At 38.4% G+C, this 25,571-nt stretch overlaps 1 protein-coding gene across 16 annotated transcripts in view; it reads right to left on the reverse strand.

Moving 5' to 3' along the window:
• Window positions 1–25,571, reverse strand: part of Shaker (potassium voltage-gated channel protein Shaker) — a 117,774-nt gene that overhangs the window by 18,293 nt on the left and 73,910 nt on the right. For 14 of the 16 annotated variants that reach the window (XM_071793152.1, XM_071793156.1, XM_071793153.1 and 11 more), the window contains 4 exons: window positions 7,281–7,404; window positions 4,927–5,192; window positions 3,858–4,501; window positions 1,290–1,419 (listed from right to left, as the gene is read on the reverse strand). In XM_071793152.1, the coding sequence (XP_071649253.1) occupies window positions 1,290–1,419; window positions 3,858–4,501; window positions 4,927–5,192; window positions 7,281–7,404 (1,164 nt within the window). Of the gene's footprint in view, window positions 1–1,282; window positions 1,420–1,479; window positions 1,610–3,857; window positions 4,502–4,926; window positions 5,193–7,280; window positions 7,405–25,571 lie in introns of all 16 variants that reach the window. The other 2 variants (XR_011734341.1, XM_071793150.1) reach the window with 2 other exon arrangements.

Genomic DNA, 25,571 nt, shown 5'->3' on the forward strand with positions numbered 1-25,571 from the left:
ATCCAATAGGGAAATAGCTTTAATTATCCCAAAATTCCATATGAACTGCTTAATCATTCGTTAAATATAATGATCAAAGTAGATGGATTTCGGATTAAAGTTAAACTTAAATTTTCCGTGTATTTAAATAAACACAATTAGATTAATTAAAATTTTTATTCAAAATTATTCTCCCGTATGTAATAGAAAAACTCTTATTCATCAAAATCTTGGTCAAATCTGTCCATTATTAACAATTTCAAATAAACAGGGAAGTACGTGATCAACGTAGAATAACCAAAGCGTGCTTCGAGCAACGCGTGCCGACCAGAAGGAAAGGCAAAGATATAAAGGATAAAAAGTGATTGCGCCAACAACCTCGACTAATCGTACTCGACTAATTAGTTATAGAATATAATTCAATAATTATTGCTTAATACTAATATTACTAATATTATTCACATTGCGTGCCAATTGCCGCGTACACTTATTTAAACTTATAAAGTTATTTAAAGTTCGCATTTATTATACATTATAAAACATATTTCAATCCAAATTTTGCAAAAAATATTTAAATAATTAATCAGTGTTGGTGCAATCTCAAAGAAATGTTCAGTGACCAAAAAAAGTCGAGGAGCTGCGTGTGTTTAAACTTCTCTCTCTCTCTCTTTCTCTCACACACTCTCTCTCTCTCTCTCTCTCTCTCTCTCTCTCTCTCTCTCTCTCTCTCTCTCTCTCTCTCTCTCTCTCTCTCTCTCTCTCTCTCTCTCGCTCGCTCGCTCGCTCGCTCTCTCCCTCCCTCCCCCTCCCCTTTTTTCTCTCCTCACTCCCTTCCATTCCTTTCCCATCTGTTCCATTCTCTTTTCTCCCCTTCTTTATTTTTTTTCTTTTTCTCTTTCTCGCGTCTTATCCTCCACCTCTCTTTCTTCCTCTTTTCTCTCTTTCTCTTCCTTCTTCCTTTCTTTCTAATCCCTTCCATTTTCCTCGTATCCCTCTTATTTTCTTGTCCATTTTTTCTTCTCTCTTCTCTCCCTTTATCTTCTCTTCCTCCTTTCTTCCCTCCATCCCTTCCCTTCCTTTCTCTCTCTCTCCCGCTATCTTTCACTCACTCCTTTCTCTCTCTCTCGCTCTCTTTCTTTCCCATTCTCTCTCTCCCTCTCTCTCCCTCCCCCCCTCTCTCTCTTTCTCTCTCGCTCTCGATCTTTCTCTCTCTCTCGCTCTTCCTCTCTCCCTCTTTCGACAACCTAAAGCGGTCATCATTGTTTTGCGGGCATTAACTAAAGTCTTAAATGAAAGTGAGTACATCATACGTCATGTCACCATAGCCCACGGTCGTCATCGTGACAACGGCCCACCAGAACGCGTCCGGAATGGACTTGAAGAACGAATTCTCGGAGCCGGCCTCCGCGAAGTATACCGCCGACGAGAATAGCACCACACCTGCAATGCAAGGAAGAAAACACCGGTTCAGTGGGTTTAACGCCCCCGGTGGCTCTGTACCTCATGTCCCCGTATCCCACGGTCGTCATTGTGACCACCGCCCACCAGAACGCGTCCGGTATCGATTTGAAGAAGCTGTCCTGCGTGCCGGCCTCCGCGAAGTAGACCGCCGACGAAAACAGCACCACACCTGCAACGCACACAAGAGGAAGGCACGGGTCAGGACGGTATACGTCATCGTCCACGCGCGTCGTATACATCGGTCTCGCGAGGAGGCGAGGATCCGACTACTGAGATCGTCCGATCCGTTCGTCTTCCTGATCGCATCTGGAATCGTCCATGTGGTTATACGCTTTATCCCACATCCCAGGATTAAACAGAATTATTTATAATCCAGGTAATCGGCTGATCGCACCTAGATACCGTCCACATGGTATATACGTTGTGAGCACACGACTCAGTTACTAGAATCATCCAATCTAGATGATTTCGTGATCACACCTGGAACACTTGGACCTGTCCACATTCTAAAACTATAGAATCAACTGATTCCCTTTCAATCAATTTCCGAATTGATTCAACTTTCAGTTCAGAAATCAGTCAAGTAATTTCCTTGATGAGAATTTGCGGCTCGTCTTTCAATAGCAAAAAAATCATTTATAGAAGTTTTGTATTATTGTCGTCTTATTGTATGTTGGCATATCTAATAACAGGAACTTTTCCATGTAAGACTAAAGTCATTGGTTCTATAGAATTTTATTCTTAAAAAGGGTTAACACCATTAAATGTGAAAAAACAATTTGTACATTTGTCCAATCTTATTTGTAAAAGGGTTGTTGGAAAATAGTAATATTTTAATAGTTGCATCTGTGTGTTAGGTAAAATTTAGAAAATTGAGCCAAAAATAGTTAGATTTTATTAGAATTTCCTAAAATGTTACTTTGTGTTGTGATATCTCTCAACCTTCACTTATTATGAATCAATTTACGGATTTTGAATGACAGTCTTATTATGAATATATTGACACAACCAATCAATTACAAAGAAATTAATTTAAAAAAAACTAAAAAAATCTAATCTAAAAATAAAATCGATAGAGTGACAACATATGATTTTTAAACAACAACAAATATTATTTAAATAACAAATTTATTCGTAAAATATAAGAAATGACAGCATTTTGCTACCTTTAAATTCTTAAAATTAAACCTCAATCTTTTAAACGGTTTTCAATAATAACTTGCAATGGCAAAAGTGAACAATTTTGGGGGTGACGTGTGGCTCTATACAAAAGCGATCGACTAGTAATCAATAGATCCCGACCATTATCCCATATATGCTTACTCCGCCTGTGTGACGAGTGAGTGAGTAGCTCAGGAGTCAACACTGCCGGTCCTAAGCCCGGACGAAGGAGAAAGATTTATGGGCAAGGTTAGCAGCCTACCCACGGTAAAACAAAAATGAATGTTCACAAGACCAGCAATAAGCCTCGGAAGAGACGCCATAAAGTTGGAAAAACAAGCTCAACCCTAATTCAAGAGAAAGAAGAAAAAGAAGAAAAAGAAGAAAAAGAAGAAAAAGAAGAAGAAGAAGAAGAAAGTTTCCGATTATGCTCGATAGAGCGATGCCATAAATCCCGCAGGAGCGATTAAATACTAAGAACCATAGGTTTCGAAGCTGGAATTACAAAAGCTTGATCTTCCTATTTTGAGCTTCCCTATTTTCAAGAAATGTACTATTTTTCGATATTGCCTCTCTCTTTCCTTTTCCTTCTCCTTTTCTCTTTTCTTGACTTTCCCTTCCTAGATTTTTCCCGCTTAATTTAATTAATCTCTTTAGATTAATTATAAATCCTTATAAGCCAATACAATTTGAGTATTATTAAAATTATATTCCGTCCCATACAGCACAATGTCCAAAATCGGGGCATAAAACGTCTTGACCCTAGCGAGCCACACTTTATTCCATCATTTTCATTCTAATTAATATTTTTATGTAATATAAGAATTGAAAATACAGAGTCTGAATAGTTCATGATAAACTTTTTATAAGGAAACTAGAAAATTATGTTATTATATGAAAACTAGAAAACCGAAAAACGTTTAGCGGTCCACTGGACCGGAAAGTAGGGTTAAAGATGTCATTAGGACGTCTTATGTTTTTCTTTTGGACATTGTGTTGTTTGGAGTGTATATACAATAAAATTCTCTAATTAATATATTTTTAATAAGTTATAATATAATTAATGGGAAAAGTACTTGTATACATATATCGCTTTAATATATCTGCAAATATCGAATCCAGATAAATGTAGGTGTCTATTATTATATATCTATCTTGCAGCTTTTGTAAACGTAATTCATATAAAATGAATAATAAATCTTCAATTCTCGTCTTATTCTTATCGCTAATCGTTCGTAGAACGTTATTAAACTCACCGATGAAAAGGAAAAAGATGAGCAACCCGAGTTCCCTCATGGAGGCCTTGAGGGTCCGCCCGAGGATCTGGAGGCCTTTACTGTGCCTGGATAACTTGAATATCCGGAACACTCGGACCAGCCTGATCACCCTGAGTATCGCCAAGGACATCGCCTGGTTCGTACTTTTGTCCTGCGGGCTTACCGGCGCCTTGGGTAAATTCAGCGTGTCCTCCTCCTCGGCCACCACCGTGGCGAGGGTGATGAAATATGGAATGATCGCGATGATGTCGATGATGTTCATTACGTCACGGAAGAAGTTGAATTTATTTGGGCAGGCGAGGAAGCGCACTGTTAACTCGAACGTGAACCAGATGATACAGATAGTCTCTATTAGGAAGAACGGGTCCGTGATGTCCGGCACTTCGTCCTCCTCGATTTTCGTGCCATTCGTCGTCGTGTTGAAGACCTTGTAGTGCTTGAACTCGGGTAGCGTCTCCAAACAGAAGATCACGATCGACAGGAGGATCACGAAGACGGAGATTATGGCGACCACTCGGGCACCCTGCGAGCTTTCCGGATATTCGAACAGGAGCCAGACCTTCCTCTGAAACTCGTGCGACGGCAGCGGCTTCTCCTCCTCCTTAATGAAGCCCTCGTCCTCCCTGTTTGGTCGATTGTTACTTCATTAGTACCGCAATACTGGCTTACTCCTCTTAAGTTTTCTATAGACTATGCTTGTATCTGTATTTGCGGTGATACACAATGTTTATACAAGTTCTCTTTGAGAGTCTACAGAAACAAAGTTTGGATACAAAATGCAGCTAGAATCTCTTATAGAACTAAATGTCTAGAAACAAGTTCACTTTAAATTGGTAAAAAAAAAACAATCTATACATCGAAGTAAAAAGATGTAATCCGTTTCGAGAAGACTATAGATATAAAAATATTTGATGTTAGGAAACGAAGATGTTTGTAGACTCAAGGATTTATAGAGAATCGAGGAATCTGACGTTTACACCAACTTTAATTGCAATAACTGAGTTACGCGCGCGAAATCCCTGAGAACCAGACAGCCGACGGTTCGTACCTGAACTTGTTGGTAGCCATCTCGCCCAGCTCGTAGAACTTGATTTCTTCGGAGAAGACATCGAGCGGGACGTTGACCGGGCGGCGTAGGCGGCCGCCGCTCTGATAGTAGTAGAGTATGGCATCGAAGGAAGGTCGATTCCGATCGAAAAAGTATTCGTTGCGCAGTGGATCGAAGTATCGGAGCCGCCGTGTCGGATCGCCGAGCAGCGTGTCCGGAAATTGGTTCAGCGTACGCAGCTGTGTTTCAAACCGTAGCCCGCTCACCTGTCGATTGCAATAATCGATTATTGGTACGGTGGCGCCACGCTGGGCGGGGCGCACCGTTCGAGCGATTAATTGGAACGGGGGGCGGGTGATTGTCGGGGGGTTGCTCGTTTCACAAAGGGACTAACGTATTATCAGGGATTGTCACATCGATCGTGAGTGGGCCACCAAACGGTGATGTTAACTTATGTTCAGTAGTCTGATAATTTTAAGGTTCTCAAAATTTTTAGGAAATACATATATTATACATATTATATATTATATTATATTATATTAATATATGTTAGTACCAATGTTCAAGGTACCTTTTGTCAATGCCCCAAGTCTATGACCAAATCGAGAATTTATATTGATGATAAACAACGCATTTACCAGGAAAGATTCACACAATGGAGCCATAACATTGGAAAACTATAGAATTAAATATTTGCTACGTAGAATGGTATGGAGCTAGTCTGAAAAGATATTTTTAATCTTGAAGGATACGTTGAATCAACAACTCTACTACTAAGAAATTGTGATATTGCGAGAACAAAAATATGTCTGAATAATGAATTATAAGATAAAGAACGAAAGAATCTAGAACCGTATTTGAGTGAACTATAATCGACTTAGTATTAATTTGAAGACAAACAACAGAATTAATTTCTCTTCTAATATTTTTGCACAAAATGTTGCAAGTTTTTAATTAATTACTTAATGAGGAACACATAAAGATTTCGGTAATTTTTGTTCAACAATAACGAGTCGATGAAGTCATTTATTCTTGGAGAACCGAATACACGAGAAAAATCAAAACTTATATTCACAGTGAAACGGAAATAAAGAGAAGAAATGAAAGAAAACAGAAAGAAAAAAAGTAAAGGCAGCAAAATGTAAATCCAGCAACGAACGTATTTCCGCTCTGTATGAACCTGTATTTCGTGAATAAAATTACGCTCAAGGATCAACGAGTAGGAAAGATAACCATTGCATGGCCCATTCGTCATAAAGGAACAACGTGCCTTCACAAAAGGAGATCAAAAGCACTTTTATCACTATGAAGGGAAAAAAATTAAAATATATTATTTAGATAATGTTCGATTACATTTTAACGCTTTTAATATTCTGCTCTTAATCGACAGAGAATGGAAGGCATATATGTTATATATTAGAGTGCACGTTGCACGCCGATTCTTACACCCACACGCTTCACCCACGCGTACGTCATGCGGCGTGCTTTGACCTCCGTCGAGGTTCACGTGCCCACCACGTTGAGACAAAGGGGGGAAAAAAGGAGAAAAAAATTGAGTGAAATGCATCGATTGAATCGATTGTTGTAATTGGCGCAATGCAGTCGTGTCATCCGCGCGCGAGGACAGATAATTCCGTTCACACAATATAACCTTGATTCTATATCGCCTCCGATTCCAAGACGAACTTGGATGACCGCCAAAACGCAGTCTGTAGGTCACTTCATGTCTTGAGACTAATCTCACTTCGTGAAAAAAAAAGAAAGAAAAAAAGACAGAAAAGGAAGCGTGTGAATGCCGAACCGGACTGGAATTACCTACGTAATAAACGTACGCGGTAATTCATAGTGATAAAAGAGAACTTGTTACAGAAAACGACGAGAGAGCAAAAGAAAACAGATTAGAGAACAATATATATTAAAAATGGAATTATATTTACATATGAGAGATCAGTAGCATATTTTACTGCCTTTGCCTTGGGAACCGTCGAATCTAGGATTTACGGCACCAAGAATTCGCGAGAGATTAAAGATCCGTGGTGCCAAGGCTCCGTAAAGACGAAACTTTTTTGGCATTCGGAGCCGGAGTCATTTTTCACCTCCGAGAATCGGTGGCGCCAATGGTAATAAAGAGCCAAAAAGTTTTTAACATGTCTCTTTAAGAATTCTTTAACCTGACACAAAACAAAAAAAATATTATAATGTAAGGAATATATTTTCTCTCAGAGCGACGAGACGCGCTGCGATACGTCAATTGGTGAGGTCATTTGCATGACTGTTCGTCATTCTGGAAGTATCGTGGAAAGGCGGCGGGATGCGAGATTCGAAACGGTTAAAATGCCAAAATTCTCACTCACGTTGATGACGACCCTTTCGCAGAAGTCATGATCGTGCGGTATGGGTTCGAAGTGTGTGACGCCTGTGTATTGGGTGTGGGGGTTCGTCCCATCCTCGTCCTGGCTGCTGAGTTTCGGCAGCGATCTATAATAATCATAGTCATAACGTCGTTAATAACTCTCTGACAGCACGTTCGAGAAGTTATACCGCGCACCGTTATTTCAGTATTCACCTGACACATACATGACGTACAGCCTTATAGATCAGAGGAAGAATTCTCTCATAGAAATTACTACATTACGCTAGATTAGAAAGAAATTCATACGCTGATCTTAGTCTGAAGTAGTCTAATAAAATTTGTACAGCGCATACAGAACCATTCCAGGACCGTCACTAAATGTGGCGCACAAGAATTTATTAGATTGAAATATTTTTTACATTAGGAGACCGTAAGTTAAAATTATAGATTTAATAAAGTTATAAATCGTAGATTAGATTAAAATTGTCGAAATTCTGTTGATACACTGTTTGAACTTTCTGTTGATTTTTCATTTTATCATAAATATTAAATAGTTCGTCTGTACTATACAGGGTGCTTAAAAAAAATGTTAACACTTGTATGGCAGTAACTTTTTTAGAGAAACAGAACTGGGGTAACGCAAGATATCATAGTAACAAATGAGTCTCCACTTGTTCACCATCATTGCAATGTGCAAGATCTCAAATGTGCAAAATTACAAATGTGATTGCAACACCCAAAGAAATATACCTCAGAGCTCTGAAGACCACTTGAAGAAGATTCCAAGAATGCGTTGACAATGATGGCAAACAAGTGGAGACTCTTCGAAGACAAAATACATTTGTTGCTCGTGATATCTCGTCATCAGTTCTGCTTCTCCAAAAAAGTTATTTCCATATATAAATGTTGGATTTTTTTTTTAACTACCCTGTATCAGGCACATACACTTTCAGTTTACCAGAAAGTGGTCCGCGGGCCTGTCTTATTAATAGACTAACAGGTGAACGCGTGGTGTACGTGTCTACCAGAGGCTGCTAGACTTGATATTCTAACGGGTTCAATAAAAATAGAAACACACGATGCATATCTATAATCTATAATAAATAATCTACGTGTTAACGTATCTACTTATTGGCAATCTCTACTGGAATTGGCGTGTCGAAAGTGTGTCAAGCAATCGATGAGTGCAATGCGCGTCAGTACTGATGATAGTCAAACAGATCGAAGATACGCGATTTGGGTGAATGTCGGGAGCGACAATCGGAAATTACGTTGGTAAAGGTTGCCAGGCACATAATTAACCTGTCGAGCGATCGAAACAGTTGGATTGAATGTCCTCAAAAATATCAAACGACTTTGAGAATAATGGTGTGAATCAGAAGCAAAATAATACACTGAGTTAAGTTGGCCTCTGTCCATTTTCAGCTTTTAAATAAAATTTCCTCTTAAATCTTAGTTAAATCACGAACAGAATGGTATACTAAGCTAGTAAATCACGTGTAATCAGACGCGCGTGGATGCTTGGGCGCTTAGGTGATATCTTTTGAGGATGAATGAAAAAATAATCATCCCTCCGAGAGCTCCAAAAATTACCTCGATTGATCTTTGTAAAGAAACTCTTATCTCACAAAAGTTTATTCGTCTGAATAAATACTCCCCCATAGCGATTTCAGGACGGAAAATCATTACTGACGAACGAATTTTTAGTCGTTGCTAATATGCCGGAAGTAATTTATGATTTGTCTTAAAAGCCTCAATGAATCTAAAACGTGCTTACGGTAATATTGAAAATATTATATATCTGTCTGATAAGCAAGAAAAATACGTAATATTTTATGAACAAAACATCAGTCTTTTATCGAGTTTTAACATTAGAAGAACTGGAGGAGACGAAGAATCGTGAAATTGAGCTGTGGGGCAATAATACGATCAATAAGCTCTTTATTGCGGAATCGTGATTGTTTTCTACTTGCTCGCCTCGTTCTTCGCGATACGAAAGATTTTGAACGGAAGAACTTGATCCACTCGAGGCTATACCGGAATATTTCGGGTTAGCGTTTTTAGGACTGCGATCGTCGAATAGTCCACTTGTGTAAGATGTAAAAGTCGCCCACGGCTAGTTGGCGTTACTTTACGAGCCGCCCGATTTAGAAGCGAGGATGCATCCAGTCGATATATCTGGCGGGGGTTACGTCGATTGGCGATTTATTTTGGGACGTCAATGGAAAGCCGATGCGACGAGGACAAACATCAATTTTGAAGTCCGTGTACCCCCGGAGCGCGCGACGATGGAAATAGCGCGACGTAATGGCGAAAATAGCCACTACGCGATCTCACCGTTGCGATGGCACGTGCCGCCATGGAGAAGAATTTCACGTGCGACAAGTGAACCCTCGGCGTGCTCGCGACATTTCAATAATTCATTGGAATTTCAGAAAATCCATAAAAAGGGAGCTCTCACAATAATTGTTTGACAGGCAAATTCTAATATTGTAATATTCATTAATCATTCGTAACGTGATTGTGACTATCTGCTAAGAGAATGAGAAAGATAAGAAATAATTCTAATGTTTCCATACGCGAAGCGCAGCATTGCAGCGGCACTGTGAAGCTTATTAATAAATGCACATTGTTGCATGTTTTTTTTATGCACCCGACGTAATGTGCGAGCATTTACAATCCCAAGGAATTTAAACAGGACCCAGATTATGATTCGAAAAAATTGATTCTCCTGTATGTCTCGATTACTATCGTACACGGTGTGCACTACATCATTTTGACATTTCGCCACCAACCATAATGCGTAGGCTATTACACGTGTAAATTATTCCGCCCACAATAATTATGATAAATATCAAGTCGCTATAAAATGTTCCCATACACGAGATACTTGACGAAAGAAACCTCCCCATTTTTAAAACCTTCCTCAATTTTTCAGATATTAAATAATAAATATTAATTTATATATAGTAGTTTGTTAGATTTATTTATTTATTCCATATCCGATTCCATTTTTATTTTATTTATTCTATTATCCGATTCTTTTCGTGGAGTCTATTAACGTTGTTTAAAATGTTATGAATTTTACCATTTTATTAACTTTTTCTCGATTTAAGTATAATCCGCCAATATTTAATAATGCCGAGTAATAAAAGAGCTGATACTTATTACGGATGGGTGGTTCTTATCAGCTAGGAAAGAAGTAATTGGTAAATCTGGTCTTGTAATAACTTCAACAAAGAATGAATTCCATTTATTTAATATTATCCGAGTGTATCCTGAAAAAAGAATAATAAATTGGAAGACAGAAAAGAGATGAAAAGAAATAATGAGTTATGCAAGTTGGTTAGTTGGAAAAAAAAAGAATAAATATTCATTCTTGTAATCTGCAATTATCAAACTGTCGATTATATACTCGGATATATAATTAATAAAATATGATATACCTCTGTAATATTTTTAAAATAAAAATGTTTCGTAAAATTTATTGATATCCATATTTATATTTTCTAATGACACATCCGGTGAAAAATATATATTTTAACAAAAGCATATTTTTCAATCTGCAACTACTAAATTGCAACGTGGAAACGCGATAATTTGCATATTGCATCTAATAAAACACCATGTTCCTGTCTTTTAAAAACCAATCTGCCTTTTAAAATTTAATAAAATTCCAATCCATAGCAAAGCATGAGTAGTATGACTATTACCTTGCGTATCACAATTTCTCTCTCGTCAAAAAACGACGAAATGGGGAGCCTTAAATATTTATTAAGCTCTTACGCTCTTCACTCCCCTTTATCCGCAACACTTCGCCTACATGAAGCATCGCTCTTCTTATTTTTACGCGACCATTCATGTCTCGGCATAATCAGGCTGACCCATATTAAAAGAAGAGATCGACGGGGAGAAAGACAAAAAAGCTGACTGCACACAAATTTTTAAGAAGGAAGTTAACCCGATCCTTTAAAAAGGGTAAAATCGAATTCGAAGTCTTAATAACATCCTGATATCCTCTTCAAATTTAATACAACCATTTTATTTCTGGAAACATAACTTTTTGTCCCGTCAAAATGGAGAATTTATTGGACAAACAAAAATTTAAAAAATAACTTCATAAATATTACTTTTATATATAAAATAATTATATATTTTGTATACAAAAAATTAAAAGCTAAACAAACTGAAAACTGACAAAATAGCAAATTAACATGCTAAAAAAATATTACTAAATTTACGTATTAATAAAAATCAATAAATATAAAAATTAGAAAAGATACATTACTAAAACTTATACTATAAACTTTCAGTAAAGAAAAATATCTTTTAACTAACAAATTCATATATTTATTGAGAATTTTTAGGTCTATATTCGTCTCTAGTTTTTGGTCCTGACTTCATCATTAATTCAGAACTTTCTCAAGAAGCCTGAGCTACCTCGTCGTACTACTTTTCGCTTCTTAATACGTTGTCCACATTTTTCCGCTGCATCGAGTGCGATCCAACGAATAATAGAGAGGCTACTGCAGAGCGATGCGGCAGCAGCCCTTGACGATCTTTATGAAGTTACATTAAACGAAAAGGTGCGAGAGAAGCAAATATCAACGGGGAAGAAAATTGAAAGATTTATTTGGCGAAAATGCGATTTAAAGATATTACACTGTATTGTAATTCTGCATTTAGGTCAAATACGGTATTGTAAATTTTCACAATAGATTTTTTGCACGATAATTTAATATCAAAACTTTAGCGAACTTTTTAAATTAAACTGTTTAGTTGTTAATCACCTATATTGGGGAAATCGATTTAATGAAATTATTACAAAATCCCATTTTTTTAGATATATTTAGATTATTAAATATTAAATATGAAATTTTTTAAAAATATGAAGTAAGCTTTGGATACAATTTTTCGAAGACAATGGCGCTATCATGTTCCGCACATTGAAACACATACGACACTTTAAACAAGAACGTCATATCAGCCCGATGCAAACACACGAGTGCGAATGCCCTCGCACGTGATAAGCACGCACGTGACGGACGCCCACGCGAAGGGTGCATTCTTCTTGCGTGCGTATATATACATGAGTTCAAGTACATACGTCAAAAGAGAGTCGTACACGCGCGTGAGACGCGAATAAATAGAGAATACCAATAATTTAGATATTCATCTTGATATAGACAGAGATAGAAGATACACTCTTTTTATTTATTTCTCCAGAAGTTGTCGCCTCGTTGAATACATAGTTCCATCATCGTACGTGTATATTAGGTTTTTTTTCCTCATATCGAATCTCTCGAGTATGTATTTGTATTCACACCGCGTCAATCTGAATAAAACCAATTTTCTTCACGGCAGTTCCGGGAAGAAAATATGTAGGAAGACGTTATGTATCTGTCCCTAAACCCCGTATCCCCTAAACATGGGCTCCCCTAACAGCTTGAAAGAATTCATTATCGCGGCAATGAATCGTGGAGGGAATCGTAGCAACGCATTCCACGGGAATCCTCGGCGAAGGAGGAATGCTTTGCTCCTGTCCTAAAGATAGCTGCTAGTCAGAAATGGGAAATGGTATTTTTAGCGGCGAGGTTTAACACCACGATATTTAACCACCTCGCCTCTATTAACGTAAATACTCGAGCATACGGTGTGTTGTGATTAAGCATCATGTTTCCATTTACTCGTTTCTTTGATACTGTTTTCTTCCGCTAAAGTTCCGCTGAAGTGCTAACACTCCACCATATGTGCAGTCTATACATTTCTCTCCAAGCGTTGTAAATCATCCGATCCATCACAAAATTTATTTTTCGAAATAACAATTGAAGGAGAGAAACGATCAAAGTCCACTTTTTGTCGAAATTGATCTGATTATACATACATATCTTGTGGCATTTTCAAAGAACTTTCATAATTTGTATCTGTTTTGATCAAGAACAGTTTACAATTCATTGGAAATATGGCCAAAAGATGTACTGTACTAGGAAGGAAAACAATCATAATTCACGCGTTTACGGGGAAAAATCATCAGAATCCAACGTACAATGTAAACTAATATTTTATTAAGTATTTTTTTAATGTTCTATTAAGTAATGTGTGTGTTTTATTAATTAAGTATTAATTTATTAAGTAACGTTTTAGTAATTAAGTGAACACTAAGGCTGCATTCCGATATTCACTAAATTTTGTACTAATTTTTTCAATAGCTTCCTAAGATATTTGATGTTTTAAAACTTAAAATTGCGTTTATCAAAATTACTCCGAACGGACATTAATTGATTGTTTTTTCCCTGTATCCTTCAATTATATCATTTTCGCTTTTACAATTTTAAAATATCAAAATGCTTTAGTACTTTTTATTTTAAAAGACTTTCTGTGGCTCTCCACAGAAAGAGTTAAATCTCAAATAATTATTTATAGATTAAAGCGCGCAGAGGAAATGAAGACAAAAACACGCGTGCGATTATCGGGTATGTGATTGTTCAGTTTATTATTAGATCGGCTCATTGATCATTGTTACGCCTCTCCTTTGGCCTTTTTTCTAAGGAAAAAAATGTTGGAAATAAATCAGCCGCGAGATGCGGAATAATTGTACAAATCGTATCGTGAACCGTAAACGAAAATAGACGCAACGATCATCGAGAAAAATATTGCTCAGCTTTCTATATTTTTCTTTGCCTCTCTCGAATACGTAGTTTCCTCGCAAATCACAAGTATCTGGAAGTGCATTTTAAAGTCTGCCATTAACAGAAAGCAGGTTAAGCGCAATGCGGCTGTCGGTTAAGTTTATATTGTTTTATTGTTTCGATGACTGATGTTTATGTAGCAAAAATACTAATAATTTGTTTCATCTATAATTTTTTTCGAGAAATTGCAAATTTATTTTAAAAAAAGTATCATGCTTTTAACATTATTTATATCCATGAGCTTAACATTAATATAGACATAACACTCCAACAATGACAGTGTCGCAATAAATGTGTGACGTAGTCAAGAAAATTATATCATATATTTACCCCTGTTTCATCGAATCCTTAAAATTGGTTTACAAATGTTTGTAACTATTTTTACTTATAACAAGCTTATAGCAACTTATAACAGCTTATAACAGCTTAATAACAACCTTATATTTTAGATAACACATTAACATATTTTAATTACAATTATTTTAATTCTAAAGCTTGTTTCGAATTTTAGAATATGAACTTTGAGTTTCAACCAGAATTATGCATCTATTTCAGATTCTTAAAATAATCAATAACGATGTCTAGATTAATTTCGATAATAATAAGACGTAAAACAATGTGATAGTAAAATTCAACTGTCCTAAAATTGAAGTCAATATTTATGTGTTGAAAAAATATAGTAGTTGAAGTTTATGCAGCTGCAGTTTATTACTTTATTAAATTGGATTGATTGAAGACTGAGTTTCTGATACATACTGATTATATTTATAGTTAACGGATTTCAATATAATAAAACAACATTTTAATGGAATTTATTTAACATTATTGGTTTGAGCGCCAATAACAATATAGCATGTTATATAATACTTCAATTATATTAAATCGATGATGATTAGGTACATGTAGTAATGCGAGGACGAGATTCCAGGGAAACCTAAACGACGTTTTATTGTAGAGATAAAACTCAAAAAAAGATAAGGTTTACATAAGAGCCAAGAGCTATAACAAACCAAGCGTGCGCCGTGAAATTTCAATGCTCGTCTTTGGTGCACACATCTATATTTTTTTACGAATCTATTTTACTGTTCGCATGCAGCTCAACAATTACAGCTAACGTCCAAGAATCTCAAAATTCAAAAACCTTAAATATTTTTAAATTCATAAATTTATGGATCTAAGGATGCATGAAACTTAATTGAAATTTTAAGATCGCAAGCGATTATTAGATTCTACATATATCATGAATCCTAAAACTTTAAACAGTCAAATATTTTGTAAATCGATAAATTCTAAAACCTAGCACAGCATACTACGGCAACCGCTATTAACGATAATTGGGATACTTTCATTTTCTCTATATATATATACACATTCAAATGACTCACTACCTATCGTTACAGTTCAGTCTTGCAGAAACGTGTATCGCAGGTTTCTCAGGATTTTAATTTCCAGAAATTATAATCCATCACCTTTATAAATTCAAGAAACTAAAACCCCTTACGATCTACGCGACTGAAGAATTTCATAAATCATGGCTGGGGTGCCGATTGACAAGAATATATCCCGCAATCGTTATCGCTATGTATTATTCAAATGACCTGTCATCCTAGCATCGACAACATTTTCATCGCATTTCAGTCCTCTATGTCGTACTTTCGCTACTGAATGCGGCCGCTCGGCTCGGCCTACCTCGTGTCGCCGTGTTCCTCCGCACCATTCCGGTGGGGGCGTAGGTCCTGCCTCGGTTTGAGGACAGGGGTCAGCCCCCATTTCTCGATGAACTCGATGCGGGAAATCTTGGCGCTTCGCGGCGGTTACGAGAGGGGGCGAGTCCCCCTCCCGAGCCCCATGCCACCGGAGAGCGGTGCACCCCCGCACAACACGCACCCTTCGATGGTCCCACCCCGCCACCCTCGCCGCCCTTCTCCACTCTTCTTTGTTCTTGCTCACACTGTCTCCCACTCCCTCTTCCACACACACGCTTCCTCGAGCCGTTCTTTCCTTCTCATCGCATACCAACCCCTTTTTCGCGTGAATCCCCCTGTCACGGACGTCACTCTGCACCACCGACGATATTATCCGACACGGGTTCACCAAATTCGTCGCGAGATCACCAATGATCACTTGTGATCAGGTATTTAGCGGCGGCAGCGCAGAACGCACGACCAAAATGGCTGCTGCTCCTGCTGCTGACTCTGTCTATTCTCTTCCTAGCTTTTCAACCCTTTCCTCCTGTTTCATCACTTGTCAGCCTTCCTATTTCCTTTTCCGTCCTACCTCTCTCTTCCCTTATCCCGATTATTCCGTATTTCGTCTCTCTCTCTTTTCCGTTCCTCCAATTCTCCTCCGGGTCTCTCGATCTTTCCCACCCTTATCGCGCCTTATACGCCCCGTTTCGAAGGAAGACTCCGATGCAGGAGAACGCGCGCAGCGGGGCGAGGTGAACGGTGCTTCCCAGGATCAAGTGATGCTGATGTCCTCGCGCATTTCGCCGAATTTCATTGTCGATCGCTGACGCTTGACGACGAGAACGACCAGCCGCGCCAGATCGAATGGGACGGGCGGCAGCTGAGGCAGCTCGTCCGTCCAACCCGCCTCGGATTGATCATCGTACAGGAGGAGAGAGCGTCTTCTCTCGCGACGACAACGACGACAACGACGACGATGACGACAACGCCTTTTTCGCACCTTCACTTCACCGCACCTGGTAAATCTCGAGCGCGATTGCACCTCTCGGCACCGCCGCCACCGCGCCGACCGACCGGGGAGGCCGCGGCTTCGTTCGCGCACGCACTTCTCCGCGAAACTGGCACTCGTGCGCGCTGGCACCACCGTCCGCCCGCGGCTCGGGCTACTCCGGCTGCTCCGCTCACTCTTGTCCCTCCGCGTATACCTACGGCCGCCACGAGGAGCGACCGGGAGGCCAGCGAGTGGTTCTCTCGGCTCCACGCCTTCGCGCTACGCCGACGAGAACTCGTCTGAGGACACCACACCGTGTCGGCCGAGCTTCCTCTCACCGTTCCTCACCTCTCTCACTCCACCCGGACTATTCCTCCCGTTCCTTTCTCTCTCCTCCGCTTTCTCGAGCCGCGAGCTAGACAGAGGTGGTGGAGGTCGCCGGTGGTGGTGGTGGTGGTGGTGGTGGTGGTGGCAATGGTGGTGGTGGTGGTGGGAGCACGACGCATAGGAGAGTATCGCGAATCGAAGACAGAAGCGGCTCGCTTCCGCCGTGCCTTCTTCCTCGTCTCGCGCGCGGCTTCGCTCACTGGAGCGGCCAGCAAGCTGCGCGCGTCCCCCTGCGCGAGGATGTCCTCTACCTTTCACCACCCGACCACCTCACACACGTTCGGTGAGCGGCCACCTCTGTCGTTCTCCATCTCGCGCGAACCCTTCCCTCTCTGTTCCGCGTCCTCACCCTACCTAGAACTGCACATCTCCGTGTTCGACCATGCCTTGTCATACCACGCTACGCCATGCCACGCCACACTACACCGCGCTGGAACTGTGTCTTCGTCGCCGCTGTCTCGTTTGTCCCGATCACGAAGTCTAGCGTGCAGCCGCGAGCGCACGTATTTTCCATGCATATATGAGCTTTCGTTTAGGCGTACCTTCGGTCTCTTTTCTACGTGCCTTTCACTTAACTCTTTTAATATTTCGTTGCACTATAGATTTTCTGTCCTCTAATTAGTCTTCAGTCTGCTTTTTTGTATTTTCTGTGTTACCATTGTATTTTTCTTCATCTTCCCAATTACTACTACTTGAAAATATGTGTTACAAAATATGCATTATTTATAATTTAAGCCCTTATTCTCATTAAGTTAAAATTACGCCAAATAAAATTTCTTAAATAATTAAATATATTTTTTTAAATATTTTATAATGCGTGTGACAATAAAAAGAATTTAACTAATGTATTACATCACTCAGCAGTATACATATTTACAGTAGTATACTGGTAACATGCTAATTAAAAAAAAATTCTTTTATAGTAAAATACAGACCATTTAATCCGATAAAATCTCCCTCCTATTTATGTCAAGCTTTGTGTCAAGCTTCATATCATAAATGGATATCAAAATAAGTTAAAAAGAACCAAATAATAATACTTGGCTAAATGTTAAATAATAATATTGCTACAATATGTTTATCTTTAATCTTATCATCGTCTCATTAGACGGATAAAACCAAGATCAAATGCACTAATAAAAAATTAAATAGGCAAATGAAATTCAGCATATATATTCCAATATCTTTGAGATTTAATAAAAAAAAAAAAATTATCTCTGTGTAATCCTGTAAATCATTTTCAGACAATCTGTTTTGGCTCACCTAACAAGCTGACTGACGTAACTTTACCTCAAGAAAGCTTAAGGTTTTAACTATCAGGCCGAGAAGATCAATGGTTGTTGCGTAATCAAACTGGGCAGCGAGGTGCACCCCATCTCACTCTAGTGTGTACCTCGCAACCTACCCCGCACTCCCGGGGGTTTCTACTCTTCTCCCCCCTCTGCGGATAAGGCAGACTGCTCGTCGCAGAGGATGAGAGAAGGTTAACATGCTGCGAAAAAAGTGGGTGGCTCGAAGGAGGCAATGAAGAAAGGGGACAGGAAGGGATGATAAATCGTGGGCGATCGGGGTCCTCGTACCGGTGAATGCGATACCGAACGACCCCCATTCTCACCATCGTTATTGTCGACAACGATGATAATATTATGAGATTTCATGTCCACCCAACGAACGATCATGCGTACTAAACGTTATGGAAAAAAAAACGAGCGTGCGCCGCACATCACTTCCGTTGGAATTCTTTCTGTATTAGGAATGTAGATCATAGGAGAACGACCAATTTAAGAATCATTAGCGTAAAATTGGAATACAGTAACATGAATTCTAAGTACATGTGATGCATATTACTATTGTTTGGGAGAAAAAAGAAATTGCGAAAAGAGAACAGTTTGGCAGTATTGTCTGTTGGTTTATCGTGGCGTGATAAATGTCTAACGATTAATACCAATTTATCGGCAGCTCAAACAAGCCTTAACCAAACTTGACATAGGCTAATATCGCAACTGTATAAACGATGTGGCGATCTTATATAATATGCAATGTCAATAATTGCTATGTAAATGACATGTCAGTTTGATTAAACGGATCCAAAAAGAGAGATCCGATTCTGTAAAAATAAATTAAAAATAAGATACATAAATTGATAATTAAACTTTTAACTTTTTAATGTAAATTTTTTCGATGCAGATTTACATTTATACTAATTATCATATACGAGCTAAACTATTGAAAATTATACTGTATCCATCGTCAAGTCGAAAATTCGTCATTTCACCCCTCAGCGCATTGCAAATCTGATAAACGCTGATCTACTGACATCGAGTTGTTCCGTCCAACTCCGCGATCTGGCGCATCTCCTTCCGTGACTCATACCAGCTAGCGAGCAACGAGGCGACCTACATACATCGACCAACGTACCATTTCGCATAGACGAAAGCGCGTCGTGAAAGTTTCCTTCCACACACAATTCTCGGAGTGAAAGAAAATAATAGTGGCGTATACATAGCAGTTTGCAGCGTAACAGCATTGATCCTCTTCCCTCCTACCCTCTTGTTTCCTACTCTCTTTCACTCTCCCCCTTCTCTCTCCTTTTCCTCCTCTCCCTCTCTTCCTTTCCCTCCTTTTCTCCTCGCATCCTGTTATTCCTCATATTCTTCCCATTTTATCCCTTTTCTCTGCTCTTCTCTTTTGTTTCTCTCTCTTCCTCTTCAGCTCAACTCTTTACTTCCCCTTTCTTTCGCTATCACAATTAATCTATTTTATCTTCATTTTTCTCTCTTTATTCATTCATCCTATTTACTTTATATCTCGTTCCCTTTCGAGTTCTCACTTTATTTTTCTTTCTTCCATATCTTTCTCTATCGATTGTCAATATGCTTCTAATGCTGAGTACGTTGACAGTAATTAGAACGGAAAAGAACACACTTATGAACATTGTGTGTTTTCGGACCATCGCTATCTTTTGTTGTAATTTAAAATAATCTTTAGCTTATTATATATGGAAAGAAAAATATTAAACAATTTTAAATGCAAAACTACGCTGATTACATTTTATGAATTTCTATAGATCTTTTATTTCATTAAATAAAAAGAAGAGATATAATTTTAACTTTCTCTTCAATTCTATTTGAGTGAAGTGGTAAGAATAAAAGCTAATTTTAAGACTAATTATTTTTACATTTAAAAAAAAACAAAAATTATCTTAAAGTCTTTGCAAAATCTTTTACTCCACATCTTTTCATTTTTACTAAAAGATTTTAATTATCTAATTGATATTAAATATCTCATTGACTGGTAAATTTTTATTTTATTTTCACATTTTGCAGAAAAGCAGAAAGTGTCAAAAAGGAAGAAAAAATAAAAATATATCAAGACTTAAATCATCTCGCAGTTTAGTAAAAAATGAGTCACATATTTAAAATATCCTTTTTCCACCCAATCCTTTAAGTTACTACCAGAACCCTCGCCGTTTTTATACAAGTAATTTCATCCTCCTCTAATTCTGCAACGATATTATTTTATTTTTCCTACATTCCCTCTAAAATTTTTTTCTTTAGTATTCACACTTTATGCCTGATATCTTTATTTCTTTTATCGATATCCTCTGTCCTCATTTTCCGCGCTCAATTCATCCTCATTCATTTCGATCTCTTCTCTTTTCTTTATTCTCCATTCTCTTTTTGTGTGAATAACATCTTGCTATCAATAAATCTCGCTTCCGTCCCTTATCTATGTTTGTTACGCTATTTCAGTTTCACGAAGCTTTTTCCTCCCCCTCCTCTACGCTATCTACCTCACAATATCTTCTTTTCACAATTTCCTCATCTACATCTCATTTCTCGACTTGTCCTCTCTCTGTTTTGCCGGATCTCTTCTCGTTGCACTAACCGCACGCAATCAATACTGCCCCCTCCACATCTCGTATACCCCTACTTCGAACCCCTCCATCCCGACCACTACTCTTGATTCTGACCCACCAATCTCACAACGCTGCTACCCTTATCACATCCACTTCCTACCTCTTCCTCACTCTATCTCTTTTCGTTCTTAGCGCACTTTTAACACGTGCACAGTTTCGTACTAGTTTATCATTAATATATGAAGAATTGAGAGAAAAACCTAAGATAAATTAAGATAAACTGAGCTCGTTGTCTTCTTTCTTATCTCTTTTATATACCTTTGCCGTTTTCTTTCCCCATCAATAATTCTCTCCTTGATAACTCCCATGAGTCTCCCCGACTCCCAAGTGTATATTTTCCTCAATCTTTTTCTCGATTGCCTTTCATCACGATCGAATCATCCCTGATTCACCAAAGATCTCGGCCACCATAAAGTCGAGGTCAATACGTGTAACTACGAGCGCATGTCGGTTTATAAGTACGGTCATACCACTTGTGCAGCAGCGCGCTGTCAAGCGGTAGTTAGTAGTGACTCGTCAGTAGCGGTCAAGTAAGACAAATATGAATCCATTTGTCAAAATAATTAATAAAACCTATCATACATCTCAGTTCTATAAAATATTCAATCTCTGCTTTTACAATGGAAATCGGGCTCGTAATTATTACATGAACGGAAATCACATCCGAGAGAAAAAGCGCCACGCGGCACTTATCACGAATGAACTTTTCTGAAGAGTTTTCTCGCGTGCGTCGTGGCAATTTGCAGGTCCTATACTAAGTAAGCTAAGACCGTTTCGAACTAGAACGTTTTATGGAAACATAGTAAAATGAACAAAGGCCCATGACGTGACGGTCAGTTCTTAAAACTGGCAAGACTCTCATATTTGCGATATTCCGAAAAAAGAATATGCCGCATACAGTCTAAAATTAACCGTATTCAATAAATTACGTTGATTATCGTTACGTTACATGCGTTAAATCCGTTAGAATCAAAGCATTACAAAATTCTAATGCGCGAATCAGTATAATTAAATTATAATATCGAGAATAGTTAATTTGATAAATTCCCAACTAACTATACACGTTGCTTTATTCGTCCAAATGACGGCTAATAAAAGTATAAAACACGCATAATTGAATGGTCCATTGGAAACAAGTGATTCAAACTTTATTCACTGAATCGAAACATTGTTAGTTGTGAAACGATTGGAGGAAAAGGAAGGATCGAGAGATCCGACAGGAAGTTCTTTGTGAGGAACATCAACGTCAACACTGAATAAAAAGCAGCACGTCTGTTCGAGAGTAACGAGAGATCATAGAAATTAATTTCCCTTCCCGTTCGCGCGAGGGACAAACTAAAAGGGGTTAACTAAAAGGGGAAGGCGCGTGGAGCCACTCCTCTTGTTTTCTTCCCCTACGTTTGCTTTCAGTTCCGTAATTCGTGATTCGTAATTAAGTCATTGTCGAAGATACGATTTGTCGCAGAAGGCGAGATACAATAAAAATTCTTTAAAAATAAACTAAATCAAACGTAAGCTTGTAATTATTTCGTTAATCACAATTGTTAATCACAATTAGGATAATATACGGGATATCCCTTTAGAATATCACCATTTGTTAATTAGAGCAGATCATAAATAACACAATTCTTGCCTTGTCATTTGCAAAAAGTTGTTCGTATACTTTTTAAGTTCTAAAGAATTTTTATCATGGGATATTTAGCAGAGACGGTACACTCTCTTATTATTGTTATTTTATATTTAAAAAAATTCTACTTATTTTTATAATGCATTTAAATATAATAATGCTTAAAATTGCAATCGCAATTATATTTACGTTTTGTAATTTTTAAAAATATCTAAAAGATACACACTGAATATAGTTACAAGTGTATATTTTTCTTACTTTTCATTTTTCATAATCGAAGAGACGGAGGTAAAGTAATCCGTCGCGGCAAAATTCACGGTCGAAAATTAAGATACGTCGATAAGTATCTGCGTATTTGGGCCACCGGAACACGTTCCGCAACGCGACGTGGAGTTGAGCCAACATCGTGTGGGTTGCGGAGCCAGACCATCTCGTCCCGAAGATGGCTAAACTTTCAGATACTTTCCTATTATTAAACCGTAAACAGCTGCGATAAGTTAAATCGCGCCGAATCAATCATTCGCCGTGAAGAATCTATTTTTGAAGTTCAACACAATAAAAAATCAATTCTGTATGTATCCCAACCTTTTAATCCTTTAAAATTCAATTCTGTTTAACACAAAGACGTCATGTGTGGACTAATGTCTTGGTAAAACACTCTGGCTCTAAAAACGGCGCGTTAAACTCATCCCAGACAGAGAGATTCTCTATTGAGGACCGCTCGGGTTAAGACAATGAGGAAAGACGTGTATATCACTAGGTGCCCTCGACGACTAATCTCAGCAAGAGCTCCTCTAACGACAAGAGTGTCGGAGAGATCCTATTCTAAGCAACAGGAGGTTAAACGAGCCGAGATAACGCAAACAACCATGATTCCGTGTAACACGGTTTGACGTTACGTCCATTATAATATGGCTCAAATAAAACAGAGTTTTATTATAATAATTTAGTCATAATAAATAAAATTCTCCTTCTGCCTGCTTCTACTACTTATAATATTCTTATTCTTATTCCTATCACATTCTGCATTAAGTAGCCCATCGCAATTTGCAATCCCCATTTGCAGGTACGCTCTTGTGCGTTATTTCATAATACATCGCATCCCCGAAACTCCAAACGTGCTGGTTGAAATTTTTTTCGCGCAACACGCGGGTGACTGTAACCAGCTCGTTATAGCGAACGACCCCGAATCAGGGTCATTCTGGACGTTTCATTGATGCCGTGCGGCGTATTCACATGGTAACTAGAGTTAGCCGTGAGAAGTGGAGAAGTTGACCTAGATAACTGTGCCTGCGACCTGGTTTGTCCCATCTTTGCCGAAGCTGGTGAATGGATCCGACATGACGCACACGCACCTCATGGTCTCTCTCTCTCCCTCCCACCCTCTTTCTCTGTCCCTCCCTCCCTCCCTTCGTCTCACCCCTTTCTCTCCCCCTCTTTCTGTCTCGCACGTATACACGTGTACCTAGCTCTCCTCTCTCAATCCATAACGTTATTTCCTTATGTAAGGACAGGGAGATCCACGTAAGAGGCCTTCCCCGACGTAACTCCCGCCGCTATTTCCCAGTGCCATCATCGATTCACGTTCCCCAGCAATCACGTGTATGCACACCAAGCTATAACGTTATTATAATAGTGTAATTATTGACGTTCCCTTTGGCGTCGCTCGTTGATCGCGATCACGAATTATTAAATAAAATTAACTCCTAAAAGAGGCTTGCTTAAAAAGGTTGAATAAAAATCATTTTAAATTGATGAATCTCGACGGTAACGCTTTATATACTGTTTTGCTCAATCAGTCTTGTTGAAATTTTCTACCCGTTTAGCCAATCACGCTCTTTTACTCTTTTCACAAATCTTATTATTAACAAAATTTCTATCCATAGTTCAATCCTTATTATTGTGTTAATATAACTTCCAGATGTTTACATATCGAAGATCTTTGAACGCCATTCTAAATAATAGATACTCTCAAGGGACAGTAAATCACGAGATAATCAACGTTATCGATGAGAGAACTGAAGTAAAAGATATACTCCTGCATATTATGAAAAAAAAGAAGGAAAATAGAAAACATAAAATACACAAAATTAAATGGTGCTTGACGGATTTCATAATTTATCGCGAACGCGGCCGCATTTCGCATCCGGTGGATGACGTCATTGGCGTGTCGTGCGAACTAGTATAATGACACGTGTCGAATTACTGACCGTTCTCACACAGCGAGGACTCGCTAATTCTTTTAACTTTGCGAGAAGAGGAAGTCAAATGTCAATTTATTAAATAACACCATGTTCTTTATATAAGAGCTAATTTAAATATCTCAAAGCATTCAAATAATTGCACGCAGAAATTCTTCTGAGACAAAATGTAACTCCCTTTCGTACGTATTGTCCGAATTCCGGAAATACTTGAAATAACCGTAGACAAATTTTCAAAATGCCATCTAATTATAACAGACGGTTCCATCCGTGCGCATAAATCGCCATTCTCGTCTCATTCTCTCGCAACAACTAACCCCGGAGCACTTGTTAATAACGCCGAATGTTACGTATCACGGATATCCGCCGCGGTGAGCAAATATTTGCTTTGCGCGCATATACGTACAATTGTTTCCGCGAAAAAAATCTAAGAAAGAATTTTCCATTGAAATTGTTCATTTCAATGGAACATTGCAAAACACGATTTCTAGAATCCCGACGTTTTATAAAGAGTCTTATTTAACTGTCTTCGTTTAGCGGCAAATGCAATATGCGATTTTATTCAACAAATATAAGAAGCGCGAGAACAGAAATAGAATCGGAGAGTCAAGTAGAGAGCTTAGTAAATTCGCGGAATACGAGGCTTCACTTTTTATTCATTTTGTATTTTTCTTTTCTAATTTTTATCCCAGTGAACATAATGTCTCAAATCGGGATATAAAGTCTTAAAAACAGCATTAAGACATCATATCTCCCGACTTGAAACATGCGTGTTGTTTAGGATGAGATT

This window comes from Temnothorax longispinosus, chromosome 11, assembly GCF_030848805.1.
Source record: "Temnothorax longispinosus isolate EJ_2023e chromosome 11, Tlon_JGU_v1, whole genome shotgun sequence".
Taxonomy (NCBI): Eukaryota; Metazoa; Arthropoda; class Insecta; order Hymenoptera; family Formicidae; genus Temnothorax; species Temnothorax longispinosus.